This window comes from Perissodus microlepis, chromosome 4, assembly GCF_051167445.1.
Source record: "Perissodus microlepis isolate ML-2025 ecotype Zambia chromosome 4, ASM5116744v1, whole genome shotgun sequence".
NCBI lineage: Eukaryota > Metazoa > Chordata > Actinopteri > Cichliformes > Cichlidae > Perissodus > Perissodus microlepis.
The window spans coordinates 26,547,730-26,570,888 of NC_140464.1; the positions used below are offsets into that span (position 1 = coordinate 26,547,730).

Below are 23,159 nucleotides of genomic sequence, written 5' to 3' on the forward strand. Positions count from 1 at the left end.
TGACACATAATTAAGCAGTGTTTGAGCTCATATTATTTAATACACCTGGGGTAACTTAAATCCTCATGATCCACTTATGATGGATAGGTTTGGTGCTCAACAGTTGAGCCCCTTGAGCATATCTCAGTCCACTCTGTGCGTGTGAGATATCTTCTTGCAAGTCGTTAGTCCATCGGCCAGCAGAGCAGCATGACTTGCAGACTGTACGTCTCCACTACCTGTGCTGCAGCGGATCATCATCAATCATAATATACCGTGGCCTTTGTGCCTGGTGGGTGTAACCCACAGACTGTAGCGTAGACTCTTGTCTGGTGAAGGGGTGTGCGGCGGTGGGGGGCGTGTGCACGTGTGGGCGGGTACGTACCGACGTCACCACTGGGTCCTTGCTGTCAACGCCAAAATAAAAACGAGTAAAAAAAACAAAAAACTTTTCAAGTAGACTCATGACAGCGGGGAATCGGGGAAAGCCTCTCTTCTCCGGGCTGTAATGGTTGTTCTGCCACGTTGTGGTGTAGCAGCGGAGGTTGTTTTTCTTCTTCCCTGAGCTCGCACGGGGAAAGCCTGCGGGCTGCCTCCGATTAGCAGACTTGCTAGCTAACGTCAAGTTGGAAGAAAGTGGAGAAGACACGGGGCGAACCGGGAGCTCATCCGCCTACACAGACGCATGCGACGGATAGCAGGTACGAGAGCTCACCCATCTCCTTCCACCACATCAGACACAGCGCAGACTAAAAGCCTTGCCGTCTTTATTTTACTCAGTTTAGGCAGTTCTCCCCCACACATACCCTAGGACTGCAACAGCTCCCGTGTCCCTCTCTCCTCCTGCCGTGGCGGCAGAAACAACAGGACACGTAGCAGTCCCCACAGTTTGAGCTTTCTTCTGGAGCAACTTTGCTCTCCTGAAATCAGTCCGCTGCGCTTTGGCGGCTTGTTACAATCCGCTCAAAACCTCCTGTCTTTGTGTTGTTTAATAAGCTGTGTTTCTCTCCCCCATTGTCAATGAGATTCCTATTTTTCGACACATTTTTTGCCATTCTCTTCAGCCGTCTGCAGTGCTTTTACGATGCATTTGCAACTATAACCCCCGCCAAACATAGTGGATTTATTTATGGGGGGTATTGCCGTTACATAGATCCATTTTTACTTTAAGCCGAACCCGCCAGTCGCCGATGAGGTGGTGCGGGCTGCACAATAGTCCAAATCAAAGAAGAGAGGGTTTGCTAAATCTGGGCATTTCTTCCAGCTTCAAACGGCAGTAGCCACCAGTCATGTATCAGTATTCGTGTCATGATCCTGCATGCTTGCTTGCGGGGTTTGGTGTGATGAAGCTGGCCGAGGACTGAGCCTCCAACTCGGAGCGAGCCAGACCCATCCCTCTGCTGTAGCAATGCGGTAGACTGGGGGGGCCGGTTTAGATTTCCAAATGAAAAAGGAAGGGGGTGGGGGAAGAGTTGAAGCTCTATTATTTATATTTGGTCGATATGTCACAGGGTCACGGTTTGCTGACAGCAGCAGGATAGTCCAGCGGACCAAGGTCGGACGAGGATGGCAGAGCACTTCTCCCGTCCGACCTGTCAGCCGCAGTGAGGAGGCTCCGTGAGCTGCTCCTTCCCATGGGGCGCTATGAACCAGCCTGCCAGGTGAAGAATGCCAATTAATTATTCAGGCACATGCTGCATATGATCAGGGTTGCCCGGGAATGTGCGTAGCTGCTTCTGGGGACAATAAGAGCCCACCCCCCCAAAAAAGAAAGAAGAATGGCCTGCCTCAGCTTCCCTGCTGAACATGCCAGATTTGAGAGAATGGGGCTTTGGAAAGCTGGAGTGGAGTTGGAGTTGCACTTCTTGCAGCGGCTTTGATTCTTGGTAAATGTGTTTATTTACTGCAGAGTGAGGTTTGTCCTACGGATGGGAGTTTGTGCAGAAGATTACTCCAGCGCTGTAATCATTGGTAGACACTGAATTGATGCAGTGTTGCTCGTGGCACTTTGGCTTGAGGTGCTTTGGGTTTTTTCAGCAGGTTGTTCTTCCTTGGCTTTCACACAGCAGTGTATATGCACAGCACTGGACATTTTAATGTAGATGAAAAATGTTGGATACACACTTAGTAATATGGGTCAAACTGCTTAGGTTGCTTTGTAAACGGCATGATTTCACAAACTGTACAGCAACTGCTGTGTCTGCCAGTCAAAAGTAGCCCTTTTCTTGCGCAATACTATTTTTCTGGAATCACGTGGCTTGCATAACATTCGTTCATCCATTTATATATTTTTAATTGAGAATGGTAAAAAGCCAGTAAATGCATGCCATGTTTCCCACTGTGTTGCAGCCCCGCTTCTCTTGTTGAGGAGGCCAGTTGCTGTAGTTTGAAAAGTGAAAGGTTTTCGCTTCGCGGTTTGATATAGGATTTTAGCCACTCTATGGGCTTCCTTATTTTTATTTTATTGTTGCAGAATAATCTGAATGAATTGACTGCAGGCAGTTAAGCACCTGTAGGAGTGTGTGCGTATCCTTGCTGAAACAAGCAAGGCTTTCCCTGACACAGACTTAATAGCAGTGTATGATGCTACAAATAAATACATAAATAAGTATTTCCACTAATCCACACTTAGTGGGTTTTAAACTTTGTGCTAATAACAAGCTGCACAGTTCCTCTCCTCTGTAGCCCTGAGGATTCTGTGTCCAGAATTTCCTAATGAATTCAAGAGTTTCCACTTTGCTTCACTCGATCCTCAATGAGGCTTGGCCCAGAGGAGGCAGCAACGCTTCTGGATCTCGTTCGAGTTTTAACTTACGTGTGTGGATGTGGTGCTGAGCTGTGTCCACTGACACAGGTTTTCAGAGTGTTTCTGAGCCCACATAGTGAGCCATTCAGTCCTGCATTACAGCCATTTAGTGCTGCCTTTCAGGCTTGTCCCTTGACTTCACAGGCTTATGTTAATCTTTTAGTAATATTGCGTAGTAAATGATCAAATCCTCCAGTTGGGGTTGGGCTGTGTCCACATGCACATGATATACACCTTTGAATTTACAAGACCAAATCTGTTTGCCTTGTCCAGGTGTATATGGAGAAACTGAGTTTCTTAAAATCCTTACATTGGAAGGATTTTTGTTTTAAAGATCAGTCACATAAAACACTGTTTATGTGTAAAGAAATGGCAAAAATACATAGAAAGGGCTACGTTTACCAAAAGACTTACTTATGTACATGTGGACAGGGCCTTAAATCCTTGAACTGATTAACCGCAAAGGCCTTCACAGAGTAGTGACGCTTTTCCGGTCTTCTGAAAAACTCAGTCCATTTGGGATGCTCTTTTTAAGCTCAGCTATCTTACTAGTTATACTAATTAGCTGTGAGATTTTCCACCAAGTCTTCTTTACATTTTTTTGCTGGCAAATATCCCAATGTTCATGAAAGAACCGCTATCTCATATTTTTATTTTTTTTAAGTACATTTGATCAGTTTTAACATTAGATATTACGTGTTTGTTGCAATTTTAAAGTCAAATATAACATTAAAAAATTCCAAATATAAACAATGTTAACTCTAAGAATTTAAACTTCTCTACTTTTTACTCAGCGTCACAGTTTTTTGGGAAACAGGGTTTTATCAGGACAGAGTCCAGATCAGTGCTGACACAGTATGTGGTGATAACTGATAACAGGTCATTATGTGAATGCACCTCAGTACCCTCTGTTCCCTGTGAACTTTGGGTCTTTTTTGACCTCCTTTTTTAAAATTGTTTGTTTAAACATGGACAATTTGGCTGTAATTGTGGTTGTGATCTGTTGAAGGGGGGAAGCTGAGAAATGCAAGTAATTTTTGCTTGCAGGAAACAAATAACAGGAACGGCAACACTCGCTGGTAAGTGTCGAGACTTGTAGTGCGAAGTCCTCTTAGAGAAGTGGAACTTCTTTAAATGCTATCTGTTTTTTCAACTTAGGGAAGTTCTCAGAAAAATGTCTGAACTTCTTGTTCTTGTTTAACGTAACAACCAATAGGACTACAGTCTGAGCTTGTATGAACTGATGAAAATCTATAAGGACTCATTAAAAAAAAAAGTCTTTTTAATTCAGTGGTTTTAGTGAGCGTGGTGCCGTTCCCTCGCTGATTACCTGCGGTTTGAAAAGACTGGTTTCTGGTGCGATGACGTGAGTCAAAGTAAATAAATCTCATAAGCTACTCAAATATAGTCTGTTCACAGTGTATGTTTACAATCGGTAGTTTGCTTAGCATTCCCTGGAACGGTTTCCTTTTAGTTCAAATTTGCTTTATCATTTTAAGATAAAGTGTCAGCAACATGGAAGTGAGGCAGAATGGCAAAGATTGAGTTAAAAAAAAGAGGTTTAAGCCTAAACAAAGCTGTAACAACAAGCATTGTTTTAAGTAAAATACCGCCTGAAATTCTTTATGCAATCCCATGAGCTGAACTTGTTGCTTCATCTTGAAAATCCTCTTTCGCTCAGGCTTTGTTTTCTTCTCAGGGATTTTTTTGTTGTGTCCTAAACAACTCTCTGTAATCCCCTTGCAAAATGTGCATAATAACACAGAGCCTTTTTTCAGTTCTAAATGCTTAGCATCACGTATTCACACCCAGTAACTTCTTTTCTGTTTCTGCCACTCTGTTATCCTTAAAAGCTTTTTACCCCACCCTTTCCCACCGTGCCCTTCTTGGCTAAAGCGCTCATGTCACTTGCATTAGACGGCTCATGTCTTCAGCTTATATTTCTTCCGTCTGTCTCTTTCCCTTTCCTCCTCTTCTTTGTGCGCCAGCTGAACCACAGTTTCCCCCCGCTCTCACTGCCACCTCAGTTTCTCTTCTGGCACTGCCCAGAATGACTGACAGACATCGATTGAACCTGTCCATGTGTATCACTCTCTGTGCATCCCCACCCCCTCCTCCCCCCTCCTCTGCTCCCCATTGTGTTTAGGTGAGTGATGGAGACGAGAGAGTTGACCGTGGTAGCTGGTAGCTTTGTGGGTTTCCAGCTTCTCTTCTCAGTGGCCAGCCCGCCGCTCTCCTCCGCCATTACCCCAGGTTATGGACGGCTGCCTCCCACCAAGCTCACTGAATGGAACTCCAGGTACGTCACAGGAAAACGCTGCTCGTCAACAGGCCTTTTCTGTACACCTGAGCTACCTTGTTTTTTTACAGCAGCGCTGTGCTGTAGTGCCATTGCTGGTAGTAATGCCGGCACATTTTAAGAGGAAAGGGAACCGATTATGTTGCATTACCAGCAGAATTGGATGTAATGCCTGTGGGAAGAAAATTATGGTGGACGATCATTGGTGAATTTTTTGCAGTGAAGACAGTAATTTCATCATTTGGGACTGTAATTTTCAGTGAATGTGAGTTAATTATTTATTTAGTTTTTTTGGTAGAAATGCATGGAATTGATTCTGGACTGAGCATCAGTACTTGGTTGGTGGAAAATGGGGTATAGCCGGGGATTTCTTTCATTTTTTCCCCCCTTTTAGGAGGTGATAAAACATTAAGAATGACCGATTAGGATAATAAATGTTGAAATATACTGTACAACAGTCCCTCCTCTCCCATTTCTTAATATTTTGAAGAAGCCAGATCTCCTAATTTTTAAAAGTAGTCTTAAGAAATACCTCTTCAGGCTTTCTGAAGGTCTCACAAATGTTTTTTAGGACATTTGTTGCTTTTTCACCATTTTCAGAGGAATGGTTTTGGTTTTTTGAGCTGCTTAACACAGACCTGTGAATCATTCAAGCATCAAAAAAGGTCATGTTGTTCCATGGCGAATCGACCCGAGTAGGTACTAATGGAAAAGGGGCTTAAGAGTCCACAGCTATCTGTAAAACACGGTGGAGGCTCTGTCATGGTTGTGGCTGCAATCAGCCAGTGAAAACTGATTTATAACTGAAGAAACACAGTATCAGATTTTGATCCACCATGCAGTATCATCTGAAAAGCTTCTGATTGGGAACAGCTTCATTTTTCAACATGAAAATGATCCCAAACACAGTGCCAATACAGGAAAAGCATATCGGGCCCGAAAAAACACACATCAGTCAGGCATGGATTGGCCCCCCAGAACCCGGATTTTAACATTATTGAAGCATGGTGGGATCATCTTGAAAGAAAACTGAAGAAAAGGCAGCCAACATCCAAAGAAGAGCTTTGAATGTCTTTTAAGAAGCCTGGAGAACCATTCCTGAAGACTATTTAAATAAATTACATGACTGCTTTCCAAGAGACTTCAGGCTGTGCTGAAAAATAAAGGTGGTCAAACCAAATATTGACGTTTAAGCTTGTTAGTCTTTTTCTACCATTTTTTTTAGCTTGTATATTGTATTTCCATGCATGTTTGTGCATATTTCAATAAATTGTAACACACACTTCCCTTATTCATAGCAAAATATAAAGTAATGATATTATTTTTATTTTTTTGTCATAAAATTGTACAAGTGAGACGCACTTCCTCAAAAAAAAAAAAATCTGTAGCTGCAAAATGTTATAAAGCCTTGACCAAGCTAACCTCTGTGCGGTTCTGTTGAGATGAACCTCGATGTGCCTCAGGCCAGCTCATTGTTCTGCACAACTACAGCTGTGATGTGAACGGCTGGTGGAGCACAGAGTGGTTTAAAGTTTCAAACTTAAACCTCAGGGGTGAGGTTCAGGGGGCAATGTTTTGTAGTTGCGTAACATCTTTCACTGTTTTTATTTTCTTCCTCCATCTGTTTTCTGTAATGTACTTCTCAGAGATTACACTTTCTTCATGCAGCTGTGGTTTACATTAGCCTGCTTCTACCTAATTGAAAGAATGGAGTGCACTGACCAAGGAATCCAAGACAAGTCAAAGGCAAAGCGCTGATGGCCCACTCTAGAGTGGTCTGCTGTTGTGTAACAGCCAGCTCTCAGTGTGTCAGTGTGCTGTTTATGTAACCACAACTTAAGTGCAGGGAGAGAAGGGAGAAAGCACTTCTAAGGAAAAGCAGTATGGTTGTGAGTAAAAAAGTGTGTCCTGTACTTTTATTTCATGTCTTTTCTGTTTTTCCTCATCTTCTTATTTATTATTGCACATCCTCAAATAGAGTGACTGCATCCAGAACTTTCTGTAACAGAAAATAACTCAGTGGCTAGTCATACTTTTAAGACTGGGCTTGTACAGCAGCCTGCCTTCGAGCCAGTTTTGGCCAAGGCTCAGGCTGGCAGCTGCAGTCTGTGGATAGAGGCTGCATGGTGACACTGGAGGAATTGTGATTGTGGTAGAGAAGAGATAAGACCCACTGGACCTCTGGAGTATCTCTTCAGTGGCCCACATAACTACTCCAAAGGTCAAAGAAAGTAACTTACTTGAACACAGTGCATAAAATAAATGCAGCTATCATAGACTAAACGTAAAACTTGGGCATAGTCATCATGAACTCACCCAGTAGGTTCTAGTCTCTGCATTTTGAAGCCAAGTGTTAAATTTGGGAAACTACCATGCTGTTTTGTTTTTTGTTTTATTTTTCAAAAATGATCATATTGGGACCAGATATTGGAAATCCAAGAGTCCGTAAACTATATGCAAACTACCCACAGATATCTCCTGATTGGTCCTAAGTAACAGACCAATGAAACAGCAGAATTTTACTTTTATTTGTTTTATTTGTTTTTTTGAGCTGTATGCACAGCAGACGATAATCAAACAATGTCAATGTTAAATATATATATATATTACGTGTTATATATAATATAAGCACCTTGAGGCAACTGTTGTTGTGTAATGTAATAAAACTGAATTGAATTAGGTGACTCTGCTCAACTGGCTGCCAGCTGGTTGTATTCCTATAAAACAGGAAGGTTGCCGAGTGCAAATGTAATGGTGAAATATGAATTTCTGTCTATGTAGACAGAAACAGATACGTGAATTTGATGATTAGCTGTATTATCAGAAACAGATTGCACGTAATTGCCAACTTGACCCCATTCACTATCAGACTGATGGCTGATTTTAGTGATAGTGTTGATATGTTTGATAATCTCATCTTTCAGCAAAAAATAACTGAAGTGAGAGAACTTTATCTTATTAATGTAACAGATACTGACAAAGTTAAACTTTGAGAACATAATTTGCAGTTTAAAAAAAGGGGATAAATCACAATATAAGTTATTGAAATTCTCAACAGAGTTCAAAATGTCATGCGTTTATACCATATCATGGAGTGTCTGGTGATTGCCACCTGTAATCGGGATTGACTCACTTTTGGAGCTAGCTCCACTTTTTTAGCTCTTTCAGCCTCATAGCTTGGTAAACCTGTACACTATGCATGTATTAACAGATGTGTAAAAAAGACTGATGATTGTTCCTGATTGTAAACCTATTAATCTGTTGTCACGTTCACTAATTTGCTCTTGTAATGTGTGTGTGTGTGTGTGTGTGTGTGTGTGTGTGTCTCCCAGGTTAGTGTCCACAGTGCACGCGTTGATTGTGGGCTTGTTCTGTTTGTACATCCTGTGGTACGATGACGCAGTCAACGCCAACCCTGTCTGGTAAGAGGAACAGAAAGGAAACACTCATGCATAAAAAAAAAAAAAAAAAAAACATCCATGAATATCATGTCACGTGCACGAAGTAAGACAAGATTTGGAGTATGCAGCCATATGCTGTCCACATACTGTGCAACCATATAAACAAAAAATACTGAAGTACTGTTAAAGCCGTGGGTGCTTTTGGGAGAAACCTGTGTTCCCATATCTGCCTTTTCAGACTGGCAGCCGGAACTTTCTCACACGGGGAAGGGTGGAAACTGATGAAGGGATGAAGAGGGAGGTGGGGGTGGGGGTGGGGGTGGTGGTGAAAAATCGTCGGGATTGGTAGTTAATACCTTTTGGCGTGACAGAGATGGCATTGCCTTCATGAGAACGAAAGAGGGAAGGCGAGAGGATGGATCTAACGTGTCAGTGGAGTCTCCAGAGAGTTGTTGATTTGGAGGATTTAGACTTTGATTTTTGTCTTCGCTGTCTTCTCTGCCTTCACTCTCCCCACCAGTGCTGACTCTGTTATTTGGATCAGTGAGTCCTGAAAAAGAGAAATGGCAATCTCTCGCTCACTCTCCCGCTCTCTCTCTCCCCCCATTTCTTTCTCCTTTCTAATATCTCAATCAGTCTTTTGAACACATCTCTCCTCAGCTTTCGCTCTCATTTTTCTCACTTACAACACCACTTCCTTCCCCTCTCTCCTCTTTTTCCTTACCTTCTGTTTCACTTCCTCTCTGTCTGTCTAGCAGACTAGAAATCCCACCAACAAGATGCCTTTTCATAGCAAACAGCAGCAGCTAATCCCCCCCCCCCAAAGAAAAAACAAAAAAAACAACAAAACAAAACCCACTCTCCCTTTCCCTCGCACCACCAGCCCTCACGATCCTCCCCCTGCCTTGGGTTGCCGATTACACATGTCTAGCTGCCATATCAATGCAATGCTCTTTTATTCTGTTTCTCTGGCTAGCATCGCTGATGGAGCAAAGAAAAAGGGGAGAAAACAGCGGTGAGTAGGGGCACGGGCAGGAGGGATGAGCTCTCCCTCCCTCCTCCTGCTGCTAGTCTTCATCTGCTCAGTGTTCAAGTGCTTAATACCTTACCAGCATTTTTGGGGGGTTGCAGGCAGGATTTTTCTTCTATCACTTCTCTGAGACACCCCCCTTGAGGAAAAGGTGACAGTCATTTCTCTGCTGAAATGGTTTCTTTGTTCCAACTTTATTTCTTCACTGCTATTGTTGAATTTCTTAAGCTTATTCCCGTCACCCACCGGCACCTAGCCGATTCCCAGAAGTATCCTAATGCCTTTTTAAAGCTCATCTCATTTCAACACCGGAGTGGAGCAAGCCTTAATTCTCCAGTCAATCTGATTGCGCTACAGCATCATTAAGGCCTGTCACACAGCAGCATTGTTCTCTCGGCGCTGTGCTAAATGGTGGCACAGCGGTCAGAGCCAAACTGTTAGAAGCCTGCTTTGTTTGCAGCTGCTGCTCAGGCTCTTTCAGGTTGTCACTCCGACTGTCAGCACAGCTTCGGCTGTTATCATAATCCTTTCGGTTAACAAGCGCCGTGTCTGCCGGCCTCGCCCCTGCTGCATTTCTTGATTGGCTTATCTGGACTTGAACTTAACATGTGCACGACAGTCTGAGGAGAATGGAGGACCGCATTTCAGTTTGTTTGAAATTTAGGACAACCTGAGATATATTTTTGACACTAAAGGAAAATAAGCAACAAAAAAAACAAGATAAGGTGAAAGTGCACTTAGTCAAATCTCATCTAATAAATAAAAAATGATATCTAGTCCTTTATAAGTCTTCAGATTAGGAGAGTATAAAGTCAGACAGACAGATTGTCTCATTGTTTGTTTAACAAAACTAAGCTAAAATGCAGATGCAGTGTGTAAGAAAATAAGTACTCCCTATGAGTCACCAACTTGTAGAACCACCCTTAGCACCAGTAACTTAAAGCAGTTGTTTTCTATAGGATTGTATCAGTCTCTCACATTGTGGTTGAAGGGTGTGCTTTCTTTTTACCATGACTCTTTGTTCTCGTGTTGCTTTTCCAGGATGTTTAGTTCAGCAAGTCTTTCTGGTGAGATTTAGAAAACTCGGGCACTAACAGTTATCAGCTTGATAAGTCAAACCAGTTTATTCACAGCGCTGTAAAAGAGGTGGTGTTGGCAGCATATGGGCAGGTCTACTGGCAGGCAGCAGACTGGCATATTGTACAAACAACAACCAAGCTATAATATTAGAAAACTGCAAAGAGGTTAATCACATAATACATGCTCCGCAGCAACACAGTTTTTGTAGCCAAAGCATCAGAGTGTGAGTGTGTATCTTCTGCTATAAAAAACTGCTATATTCATTCATTCTTTCATACATACAGTTTAAAGCACTTTAGGCCATCGGGAAGCCTGGAAAGGCATTAGTGGCTGTAAATGTAATCTTATTTGTATCACTGCTCCATTATTAAGATACAGGATTAGAAAAGGGTGTTCCATTAAACTAATGTTTTGCTTCAATGTATTCTCATGGTATCTAAATAGGTTTTAGCCTTCTTTCAGATGCTGTCCCAATGTTGTTTACACAAGTAAACACCCTTAAATAAATAAAACAAAAAAACAAACAGAATTTAGACTGTTAAACAGGCTGACTTGCGTATTTTGGAAGCAGCAAAGAAAGGTCCCTGTATTGAGAAGACAGAGGGTTTAGGTGCTGGCTAATAACTCAAATCCCTCATGTGATCTTGCAGGAATGATTATGTCATTTAACGGTGAACTGATTGGTCAGTAGGTAATTGTTATGTGCATGTTGATGTCTTATCTCATGCACAACCTGCCTGGGAACAGGTTAGGTCTGCCACAGAAGTTACAGAAGCCACAGCGATTTAAGCAGATAAGACGAGAACTGCATTTGTAACACTGAAAATCCAGAGGTAAACCTCAATTCACCGTACCTAGCAAGGCCCCAAAACCTAATTTATAACACCAGTGTCTTTCCTGAGGAGGGTCAGCATGTCATCATCAGCATCCAGCCCCATTTGTTTGCAAGTTTTATTCAAAGAAATGCAACCCTGCAGCTAAAGGATGCTGTTGCTGTTAAGAATCAATAGAGGTGATGAAAAGAGAGGTCCATCAACTGTTTTTGTCATCCACCTGTATCCCAGCAGTCCTTTCTTTTCTATGGTTTTGGTAAATTTGTGCATTTTTCTTTCTCCAAACTTCATTCAAATGTGTTTTATTGTTGCAGTTAAAATGCTTTATTCCTTAGATTTCCCTTAAGGTTTTGCATGCACAACACTAAATGCAAATATCTGAATGAAGAGTCAAACTATCGATAGAGCAAGCAAGTAGAAAGCTAATCAGATTCATATAAGATGTCAGTGTTACCAACATTATCCTCCTCATCTTCATTATAAGAGACCTGGAGTTGAGTTTGTTTGCCTCCTGGTTATCACAGGTTGAATAAAAGTCCTTGAGAATCATCAACCAATAAATTATATTTCTTTCTTTTGATCTTACTGGAATTAATATTTAAATCAAAAATTGACATTGAATGGGACTTCCAGTATCAATCTCATCAGGTGGAAATGAAAAGCGCTTTCATACATCATAGTTTCACCAATGTGCTGCTATCCGTTTCCCATTCTTGAACGTCAAAACTTTTAAAACCTGTTTCCCTGAATCTAAACCGTAACCTGTTGAAACACAGCCAGCTAGTTTGTGATTTATCTGTAGATCTAAGTTGTTGATAACTCTGGAATGACTTAATGAAGGGTTGCAGACTAAGACTAACAAAAAGTCTAAGATGCACTGAAAGTCAGACCCTTCTATTCCCATGCTGTCATTTGTCACCACAGCTCCAGATCAGCTGCTGGTGAATATAACTCATAGCCCAAGCATTTCACCACACTTCTCCCACTTAAGTCTGTGTGATTTTTGGCCATCTGAGACGAAAGTTGTCAGAGTTAAAAAGCGGAACAGTCAATGATTTAGAAGAGAGGCAGTCAAGGGTATGCAGCTGTCAGAGATAAATGATACAGAGTACAGTACAGACGCTACAGGTAATTCTATACTTTGATGTGCCAGTGAGGATGTTCTGCTGAGCAAAGACAAACTCTGAGAGAGAGTTAGGTTTTTTTCTTCAAGTTGCGTTCAGTAAGAATATAGAGAGTTTATTTAAGTTTCCTTTGCGCTTTTCTTTGAACCACATATAAGTTCAAGGTTCATTCTGATTACTACGTATCTGTAGCCCCATGGAAAAAGCCTAGCAAACTGCTAAGTGCATCTGGTGCTCTTAAATGACTTCTACTTGCCACTTAACAGCATGTCATTTGGCTTTGAGTGTCTTTTGTATAATGCCTGTTGAGTCGGCGCTATTGTAGTACTTCCTGTTTAAAATTCTACGTATCTTTCTGGGCCAAATTCCAGTCAGTTAACCATTCATGAAGAGAGAACGTGAATATACTGTAGATCTGATTAATCAAAGTTGAGTCACACGGATGAGATTACCAAGAAGTATGTGGATTTTCAGGCTCCCTGACAATCACATTATCAGGCATGTTGGGCATTAGCCAACCTGATGTTTGCACGTTGCATTTCTGTCAGAGTGTGATGAACACTTTCCAACAAAACAGGCCGAGGCCATGTTTGTTACATTCATACACGTATACTCATGGAAACAATAATGTTGGGGAAATGTTAGATTAGTAAAACGACAATGGGCTTTTTTTTTTTTTGTCTTTTCAAATAAATACAAATGTTTGAGCAGTTAAGTCTTAAACTCAAACAAATCCTCTTCTTTGACCTGACTGTTCATTTTGGACTGACATCAATGTGTCTGTGTGTTTCTATCACATACATTTCATTAGATATTAAAATGGTATGGTAAAAAGAAAATCTTATATGTAACTTGGTTATATCTCCAGATGTTCAATGCACTTAGTTAAAGTACTTATTTTAAAGTGAGGCAGTCGAAGCTTGGAGATAAAGAATACATTTTGAAAGCAGTGAGCCCAGGGTCATGTTGTTGGTGTGGGTACAGTGTATAGTAGAGCATGTGCGCTGTGCTGCGAGCTCCTGTTACACAAGCAGTCAGCCAGTCATTTGCTATGCGATACTTGTGGCTGATACAAGGATCGGATCTCTATTGAAGCAGACATACCTCCATTGTTATTTTAAACCGATGTTATTTGCAAGGACACTTTAATGGTAAGAGCAGCAGGTCACAGGTTTATGGCCCGAACTACTGATTGCTGATTGAACAGAAATGCTGTCAAACGAGAGGACAGGAACACAGAGTGCCAGCATTGTGGATATCTTTTCTGCAGAGCTATCTGTCATGTTATGGATTCACCACAAGCATTGCTCTTGTCAAGACAGTCGTCTTTATACCGCACACAACAGTATCACAGCAAATTCATCAAGGTTAGACAGTCGAACTTAAATGACCTTTCAGTTTTAATCTGCTAAGAAATGCAAGAGGTGCAGTATTGCAGAATGTCGATCAGGGAAGCAAGACAACTTAACATATTTAACTCATAAACTGAAGCTTCTTCTTCCCGTTTTTTTTTTTTTTCTTACTTTCTTTTTTTTAAATCAGGATCAGAAACTTTATTAATCCCTAAGGAAATTATGTGGTTACTGTTTCTCCAAGACACTGTAACAGACTGAGCTACATTTTAATAATACAATATATTACAAAGTTACAAAATATTAAAATGTCTCTAATATACAAGTAGTTTAATTATAAGTTATTTTGACTATACAGGATGTGCAACTATCGCACTGTGTGCTGTGCATGAGGTGGAGGAGTTGTACAGGCAGATATCCACAGCCAGCAATGATTTCGTGTGTTGTTCAGTGGTGCATTTGGGTAATCTCAGTAATCTCAGTCTCTCACTGATTGAGATTGAGCATTATGGCTTTGTGCCTTTACACTGTATCCTTTGCTTTTCCACAGGGGTGACCCCAGTCTCGTCAAACTAAATGTAGCCATAACCTGTGGTTACCTCCTATATGGTGAGGTTTTATTTTTTCTTCTGTCTTTGTTTCGTTTTTTTGCATATGTGGCTGCCATTACCCTTCATGTGTGTGTGCAAGTAGAGCTTTGTATTGTAATCAAGTTACTGTAGAGTTGGATAGTTTTAATTAAATGTATATTACATGCTATGAAGGGTACCTGTGATACATGAATGCATAGGAGCATCGAAAAAGGACAAAATATTTGACATGTCAGACTTGGAAGAAAGTCATTATTTTGTCTTATCATGTGTCCTTGAATTGGAATTTAAAACACTTCCAATGTTTCCTTCAGAATTCAAACCAGAGGGAGACACACCTACACTTTCTTTTAATAAAAAAGAAAAACCCTGTACATTAAATGAAAGAATAGTCAGGAGTCCTTCATTCCCTGGTTGGTGCACTCCAGGTCATTTGTGAACTTGCAACGTTAGTTTTTGTTCTCCTCTGCAGCCTTGGAGAGCTCAGCATTGACATTTTGTAGGTTCTTTACTTTACAATATAAAGTGCCTCGAGGCGATTGTTGTGATTTAGCGCTATATAAATAAAAATTCTAACTTGCATAGAATCTGCAGAACAGGACAAAAACTATTATGAAGTTAATAATAATAATGGTAACTTTATTTTTATAGCACTTTTTAAAATGCTTCAGTTTGAATAAAATAACACAAAAGATAAGCGCATGTCTAAAACATACAAGCGCATACTTCTATACATTCAAAGAACAAAGAACATGGGCTGAAGAAGAAGAAAAACTTCTCCTAAAGAAGGTTTAGGAGTTTTTGCCTCTGGTTTTAAAATAGATGTGGAAGTGTGAAACAGTTAGGAGACATTGATCAGTGATTGCAGGCTGAGTGCTCAAATAAGGTCTTAGCAGGTCTGCTAGAAAGGCAGAACCTGGCCATGTAGGGCTTTATGTCATTAATAAAAAATGAAGAATGAATTTGAGAATATCAGATTACAAATTCAAATATTGGTAAAATACAGTTCTTAACAGGTGACTTGATATTGCTGGATAGCTGGACAATGTAATGACTGATCTTAGAGAAGCTGTAAGAGCCAAACACAAGAACCTCAGTTTTGCCAGTATTGAGATGGCAGAAATTTAAAGACATCCAACAAATAACAGCAGTGAAGCATTCCCCGAGATAGGAGAGGCTCTTCAGGTTGTTTGACTTAACAGAAAAATGTATCATCAGCATAGCAGCGGTCGAAAATCCCTGTTAGAAGCTATTTAATAGATAACCCAGGGGTAACATATATACAGAAAACAGAACTGGACCCAGGATTGAGCTCTGTGGAACCCCTCATATGAGGGACTCTGATAAGGACATACAGTTAATATGAATTCTGGAGTATCTGTCAGATAAGTATGATGAGAGCATTTAGGAACTAGGCCTGAGATACCAACCCAGTTCTGTAATAAGAATGGGATTATCAGTGGTGTCAAAGGCTGCTATTACATACAATTCCACATTTTAGGAAACGTAACGAAGATCTGTCGTGGAAAAAACTTAGATAACAGAACTCCATGACACAACTGAGCAGGTTGATAGGAACTAGGGTTTAATTGTGACCTGATATAATTGATCTTAACAGACAACAGAAGAGGAAAAAAATGTTTTTCACATTCAGCCGAGGGCTGGGCAGGAAAACCAGACTGAGCGGGATTAAGGAGTCTGTTCGTGGTGTTAAACAAGAACCTTGGGCTGTTTTTCATGCTAATTAAGCCAAAGAAGTAGACTGGTTAGTAACTGCTTCCTTCATGAAAAGGCAGTGATTTGTATTTTTCTATCTCAGCTTTTCTGCTTCTCTGTTTATTACAAATATAATTGACACTTCGTAAGAGAGTTAAAAATGTAGCCACTGTGTTCTCATTAAAGATCCTAGGCTTGATGATTCTGATCTTTGAAAACAATACTGGCTGCAAAACTGTGGCAAAAATATTACACTTATGGTGAAACAGTAAATATGACATACAGAGAGAGTCTAAAGATGAGCCAAGAGTAAAACAACCAACCAGGATGTGCCCACCATTGTGTGCGACCATTAACATGTTACACTAAATGAAATGCCTTGTGTAAAATTCAGTTAGAGGAAGATTATGAATATGTACTTGTCAGGATCCCCTTCACACCATATGGCAGACATATCTTGTTCCCTGACATTTCCTAATGGCTCTTTCTCCTCCAGGTGGTTCTTCGAGGCATTAAAGTACCCACGCTCACACCGGTTGGTGGTATTAAATGGGGTTGCTATGGCTGTGGTGTTCTTCCTGGTGCGCATTGTTAAAGTCGCAAGTTAAAGTCGCATACCAAAATGAGCTTGTCAAATTTAACAATAGATGAAGGTTGATTGGGGAACTCATTTAGGGAAGTTGGTAGCAGATTTAGGAGGTCAGTAGATAATAATATAGCAAACTAGATTTTCACAGTCAATTTTGAACAATAGTAATTTGAATGAATGAAAAGAAGTGGGAGGAAATGGAACACAATTCAAATTACCCTTGTAAACCGCAGCGATTACCCCACCACAGCCTGAGCGCCTCAGGGCATTCAAAAATTTGTAGTTTAGTCAGCAAAATTTCCACAAGGGGGCAGTAGTCCTCTAATTTGAGCCAAGTCTCAGTGGTACAGAAGATTGTAATAAACCATTAATAATAAATGATTCATTAGTAAAAGTTCAGTCGTTTCAAAAGAGTAATAACTGCTGACTTGGGAGGCTGGGCTTTGTCAGGCACGGTAATTAGACTGTTAGGCCTGGTTGCAGAAATTTGTGATGACTAATAAATGGTTTCCATCTGCGCCTTTATAATTACAGGGATTGATAAAACTGTGGCATCAGTCGAATATGAGATTGGGTAATTAGCAGGGGAATCTGTGGAATGATGCAGCCAAATAATGGCCACATGAGTGGGTTGGTCATCGTGATGGTAGGGAAATGTCCAGAGCAAGCTCATTATCAGCGACTGAACTTTTGAAAATACTAGGAAAGGAAATTGTCCACTAGTATACCAATTTGATTGTTCTCTCAAAAGAATGAGAAATAAAAACATATTTCATGGACTAAATGCTTAAGTCTATGAAAATGCTGCATGATTGCTGTTGAAAATGGATGACCATAAATGTCTCCTTCAGTTTCTTCTGCAAATTTGTGTTCGTTGTTCTTTTGTTCTTGCTCTCCTTATCTGCAGTTGCGGTTTTATAACTTGATTATAGTTATGAATGTATTGTCAGCTCCATTGTCAGTTTTAATTCATCTGTTGATGAATTGATCACAAAGTGATTATGTCAAAGTCATTTTTAGAGTCAAAGTCCTGAGTATTCTGTGTTCGTGTTAGACTCAGTTCAGCCTGGGCTTTGTTCTTTTCTTCTAAAGTCAGCTGTGTAATGTTTTGCTAGCTTAATGACCAATGTCTCCACCTGCTCTCCAGACCTGGTGCTGCTAGCGTGTAATTGGAGCACTATGGGGGACAGCTTTTTCGTTTGCCACCACTTGGCGGCGCTCTATGCTTACGGATATGTTTTGGTGAGTGGCTCATTTTTCTGAAACCGGATTCTTGTTGTTTTTGTGTCCTTCTGCTTCCTAAATTCCTCATCATCTGTGTTGTTTGCTCTTCGCAGACCCGTGGTGTCCTTCCCTACTTTGCCAATTTCCGTCTCATTTCTGAGCTATCCACACCATTTGTGAACCAAAGGTGAGTCATCCTCACTTATGAATATGTACTTGTCAGGATCCCCTTCACACCATATGGCAGACATATCTTGTTCCCTGACATTTCCTAATGGCTCTTTCTCCTCCAGGTGGTTCTTCGAGGCATTAAAGTACCCACGCTCACACCGGCTGGTGGTATTAAATGGGGTTGCTATGGCTGTGGTGTTCTTCCTGGTGCGCATTGCAGTCATGCCATCCTACTGGGCCAGTGTATTCGCCACTTTTGGCACTCCGGAGTTTGAGCGGCTGGGCTTGGGTGCCCAGGTGGCATGGATCACCTCCTGCATTGCCCTGGATGTCTTGAACATTATTTGGATGTACAAAATCACTCGGGGCTGCTACAAGGTCCTGACTGGGAGAGGAGGGCGAAAGGTCAAGGTAGAAGCAGAGGCGTCATCTTCCTTAGATAAGAAGCACACAAACAACCATACAGACTGAGGTGGTGTAGAGCACAGGATTTGTAGACACAGACAATAAGCATGGAGGGAAGCTGGACAACCAGGAACCTCGCTCTTTTAATAAAGCCTCAGCTTCCCTCTCACCCTCAATCTCAGCCCCTGATCTTCTTGAAGTCAGCTAGTGGCCTGGGCTAAGAGTCCTCAGGTTCTCACCCTGGCACAGGACAAGCACCAGCGTTTGCAACTTTTTTCACTGACAGATTAGTATCTTGCTGGGTGATAGCTTTCAGACGACAAGGTAGAGCTCAAAAGCACACTTTTAACTCTGTCTGTTACTCCTGTCACTACCACCAATCCTCTGTCATCTCCCCCACAGCCTGCTCTCACACTCAACTTCAGCCAAAGCCCAATCCTCTGAAGTGCCTGTGGGAGGGGGCGTGAGGGGAAGGGAAAAAAACAGGAAAGCAATAACAGTAGAGGAGTATATCGCCCATTACATTACTGCTTAGCCCCCTTCAAAAACAACAAAAAAAACAATTGCACTCACTTTTGCTCCTGAACAACTCGAGGCTTCTTCATCATTCTCCGTCCACACTCGTGGCCTGCAGAGTGACTAATTCATCCGTCAGACCCGTACAGTGTTTGTGAATCTATAGGGCTCTTGTCTTAAACTCATCAAACCTCACAAAAAAAGAGACAGGAAAAAAAACACCATGAATGCCTCTTCTACAGTATCACCTGCTGTGGCCTCCTCGTAACAAGTGGCACCTACCTGTATCACCAGCCATGCCCCTCCAGCGTCGTTATCATTTGGAGTTTCTATGTAAAACACAGAATATGCATGCAGGAGAGACAGAGACTCACTCCCTTACACCTTTCGCTCCTAACAGGACAGTTTTGCCTTTTCGGTATTCTTCATGATGGCTCTTTTTTTTTTTTAATTTAACACTTTAATTTAACACTTGTCATTAGCAATCAAAGGAATATCATTTCCATTGCAACCCTCTGCCTCACTGGGTAGGGCTCCATGATTGAGCTCCAGCATTTTCGTTCTACCTCTCCCCCTGCCTTACAAAAGAGTCTGTCGATCCCGTCCTCATGAATTAATCAGCTGTTTATTTTTTTTCCCTGTTAAAAAAGGAAAAAAATGTTTTTATTTTTCAAGACTTCATCTGTGTCAACATTACTGGCTCAGAGCGACTTCTCCCTCTGTCTTCAGAGCTTATCCCAGCCAGTGCAGTGCAGCAGAGCAGCTTCACTAAACTGCTTCTAATTGTGTTGTTTATTGTCTGTTTGTTTGTTTGTTTTTGTAGTTAGACCCCCCCCCCGCTTATCCACCCTGTTTTCAGTGACTCTAATAGTGGAAAGCAGTCAGAAGACTCACCCACATTTACTTGTTCCACTTGTTTGCACATGCACTGCATAGCGTGCAATCTTGATCTGTAATCTGTATTCAGTGCCCTTTTTTTAAACACCATGGTGGTGCTTGTCCTTTTTGCAGAATCTGAGCAATAGGAATGGTAGCAATATGCCATTTTATTATTTACATTAGTTTTTTCAAAAATTGTCAGGCAGATAAGAACATGAATTTCGATGGACCGGTCTGCGACAACAGAAAGCAACGTGGCAATCTGCATGATTTACTTTACTGTATAAAATGTATCGTCACGATAGAGCATGGTACGATTGACATATTTCTGTGACGCCTTAGTGAATAGGGTAAATAGATGACTAACATCTAAATATTAAATGCATTAATCTAATGCTAAAGGGGTTGGGTGGGGCTGGGCTGGGTATCTTCCAAAATGTGTTGTCCTCTCAGAGCATACTCAAAGCATGTACTACTTGTATTTTTTGATTGTTTCCCCTCAACCTGCATGTCTGTACAGTGTATACGCATACAGTAGGTAAGTTGTGCGTACTGTATGGCTAAGATGTTACCACACTTTCCGTAGGCCAGTTGGCATTACTCAGATTTACAGACTTCAGTTCTTACAGATTCATCAGTTCTTCTGTCAGCAAATTCTTAACAGCTGATTTCATGACAGACAGAAACACAGCAGATGTTTCAGGTTTGGGATTTTTTTTTTTTTTTTTGCTATCAAATCTTGAAATAACAGGTTGCAGGTTTGTACTTTCTTCACTTGAAAGGGTTTTATTTAAACTTGAGCTGCATTCACATCCAAAAATGAATGACAGTAACTACATATCCCTAAAAATCTGCAAGAAAATCTAATTTAATAAATTTTTCCATCCTTGCACAACTTAAACTAAACATTAATTATATAGCGTTTAAATAAAACCCTTTCTCTTTTAGCCTCAGCCCCCCCCCCCTCCTCCCAACAAACGCTACCTGCACAGACACACACACACACTATGAAGTGTTAAACTGGTGGATTTCTCCTTCGAGTCTTTGTCTCGTTGGATCAATGTTTAAAATAGTCTGAGAATCTCTGCTGCTGTTTTCACTGTGGAAATATAAAGCACATTCCCCGTGGGGCTGTGACTCTCCTGTATTTCTGTCTGTCACCGCTAAGGAGGGGCTACAGTATCTTGTGCCTTTTTAGACAAACGGTGGATGTGATGCAGTCAGATTTGAATTAGCATGAACTTTCTAATGTAATATCCAGTGATTATTTCCTCTATATTCCTTATGTATACTCTGTGTATATATATTTTTATAACCTGCCTGCACAGTGATTAATCCGGCCAAGTATTATAATCCCAAAGCTGATCCCAGCAGGGGAGCCCGTTTTTTGGGCAGGGTATATATCTGAATGTTGCGAGAGGTTATTTAGTGGCATTGAAATGATCTTGCAGATGTCGAAAATGAAGTTCTTTTTGTTTTGTTTTGTTTTTTTTAAACACAAGTTCTTTAAGCTGTACACGTAGTAGACGGGAAGGCTAGTGTCTCATTTCTCCAGCCTCCTGAAATCAAAGCTGTGAATATTCAGTCTGAACTACAGAGCACAGGAGACTTTACTGAGACTCGGCCGAGCAGTGATGCTGATACGCTTCTTGTTGTAGCGTATTGCTCTTTTTGGATGAGTTTAGACTGAGACTGCTCTCTGGCACATGTCTCATGCACAATGTAAAAAGGACACAGTTGGGATGTTTGTTGTGTAGCTCTTTTGCGAACTGGACAAATAGAGTTTTTGTACCTGTCAGGGTTTTTCTACAGAATATATTTCAAGATCTCTGTCGCACACTTTGGGGCTTTTTGGAAAGAGACAGTGAGTGGAATGATATAAGGCTGTGATCTGTATTCTGTACTAATTATTTTATTTGTTTACAACAGCCAGATTGCCACTATTTGTTATGGCATTTCATAAAGAGAAATTGCTTAGCTGTATGTATATATATCAAAAAGTTAGCAAAAATCATCCTGTGATCAAACTCTGATATATTTGGAACAAAATTGCAAGTTTGGATTTGAACCTCCACCAGTTTGCTTGGAATGCGGTTAGGTTGTTCTTCCACATGCTCAACAAGCATATGTTGAAATGAAATACGCTTTGGCCTTACAGCTGAGCTTTTCTATTGGGGTCTCAAAATAGACAGAAATTTAGACAAAAAGAATGCTGATATTAAATGGGTTGCTTCTGAGCTGGTGGAAGTTGTATGCTAAACTTCAGTTTCTCTCAAGGGTATTCACGGTACAAGACGAAACATTCTTTCCTTTAGTTTTGTCGTTCTTTGTTTTCTGGTTGTACAATGAAATGTAATCGGCTGAATCTGGAAGATTTCTATAATGATAAAGTTCAGTGATGATCACGTCTTTTCTTTTTTTCCCCTTTTTCTCCTGTGAATGATTTGCCAGTGTGGCTTCTCCTTTTACATCCTCTGTCTGTTTTTGTGTTTTAATGCAATGATCTTGTTATATTTTCTGGAGATTTTAATGTGAAACAGCCTACACTACACACACACGGAGACGCACGCAGCCTTCGGGGTCCTCGTCCGAGCATTACCTTGTGACTCAGGCTGTTGTTGTCTACAATGACCACTACTAATCATCACATAATTGTAGTGCTGAAAGCTGAGACTTACTTGAAGTGGGTTTTTTTTTTCTTCAATAAAGTTGAAAACATAGAAAACCAGTATGTTGGAGTTTTATTTTGACTCTAAATTTCTATTTTCATTATGCAAACTTTTATAATATGGCGGGTGCCTACAGGTACAACTCCCCTCTAATTCAATGGCGCTTCAGTGTAATTTAATTACAATGTAATTATACTGTATATACTTAAACCTGTGTACACTAGAATAAAGTAGTAACAATCAGTTTTTTTAATTATACTTTACTTAAATTTACTTTAGTTTGTGTTTGAACAGGAAACAGAAGTAAGTTGGACTTACATTTGTATTAGTAAAATAAAAGGACAATTGAATAATAGAACACCCATCATGCACATCAGTATAATGAAGATTATTCCACTCCATAATATGACCCGCACCCAACAAATACGGTGCATTTAACATGTAAGATGGAGAAATACTGTTTGTTTTTCTGCAAAATTACCATGAAATTGCACAG

At 40.8% G+C, this 23,159-nt stretch overlaps 1 protein-coding gene across 3 annotated transcripts; it reads left to right on the plus strand.

The window, feature by feature from the left end:
- Positions 1-364: 364 nt before the first annotated feature.
- tlcd4b (TLC domain containing 4b) lies at positions 365-22,723 on the plus strand. Of its 3 annotated transcripts, XM_084926816.1 has the most exons (8): positions 365-680; positions 1,491-1,640; positions 4,932-5,084; positions 8,417-8,506; positions 14,455-14,513; positions 17,947-18,041; positions 18,137-18,210; positions 18,317-22,723. In XM_084926816.1, exons 3-8 carry the CDS (start codon positions 4,939-4,941, stop codon positions 18,663-18,665), a joined length of 813 nt encoding a protein of 270 aa, XP_084782942.1. In that variant the 5' UTR covers positions 365-680; positions 1,491-1,640; positions 4,932-4,938; the 3' UTR covers positions 18,666-22,723. The 3 variants fall into 3 exon arrangements, with proteins under 3 accessions (XP_084782942.1, XP_084782941.1, XP_084782943.1); XM_084926815.1 differs by lacking the exon at positions 1,491-1,640 and having other exon boundaries at positions 366-680; XM_084926817.1 differs by lacking the exons at positions 365-680; positions 1,491-1,640 and having other exon boundaries at positions 4,936-5,084; positions 8,422-8,506.
- Positions 22,724-23,159: the final 436 nt, after the last annotated feature.

Bases quoted from the DNA above. Each gene is read 5' to 3' on its own strand.
- tlcd4b (XM_084926816.1), top strand. From the start codon at position 4,939: ATGGAGACGAGAGAGTTGACCGTGGTAGCTGGTAGCTTTGTGGGTTTC. The intron at 8,507-14,454 runs GTAAGAGGAACA...GCTTTTCCACAG, and splicing joins GTCAACGCCAACCCTGTCTG to GGGTGACCCCAGTCTCGTCA. The intron at 18,042-18,136 runs GTGAGTGGCTCA...TGCTCTTCGCAG, and splicing joins ATGCTTACGGATATGTTTTG to ACCCGTGGTGTCCTTCCCTA.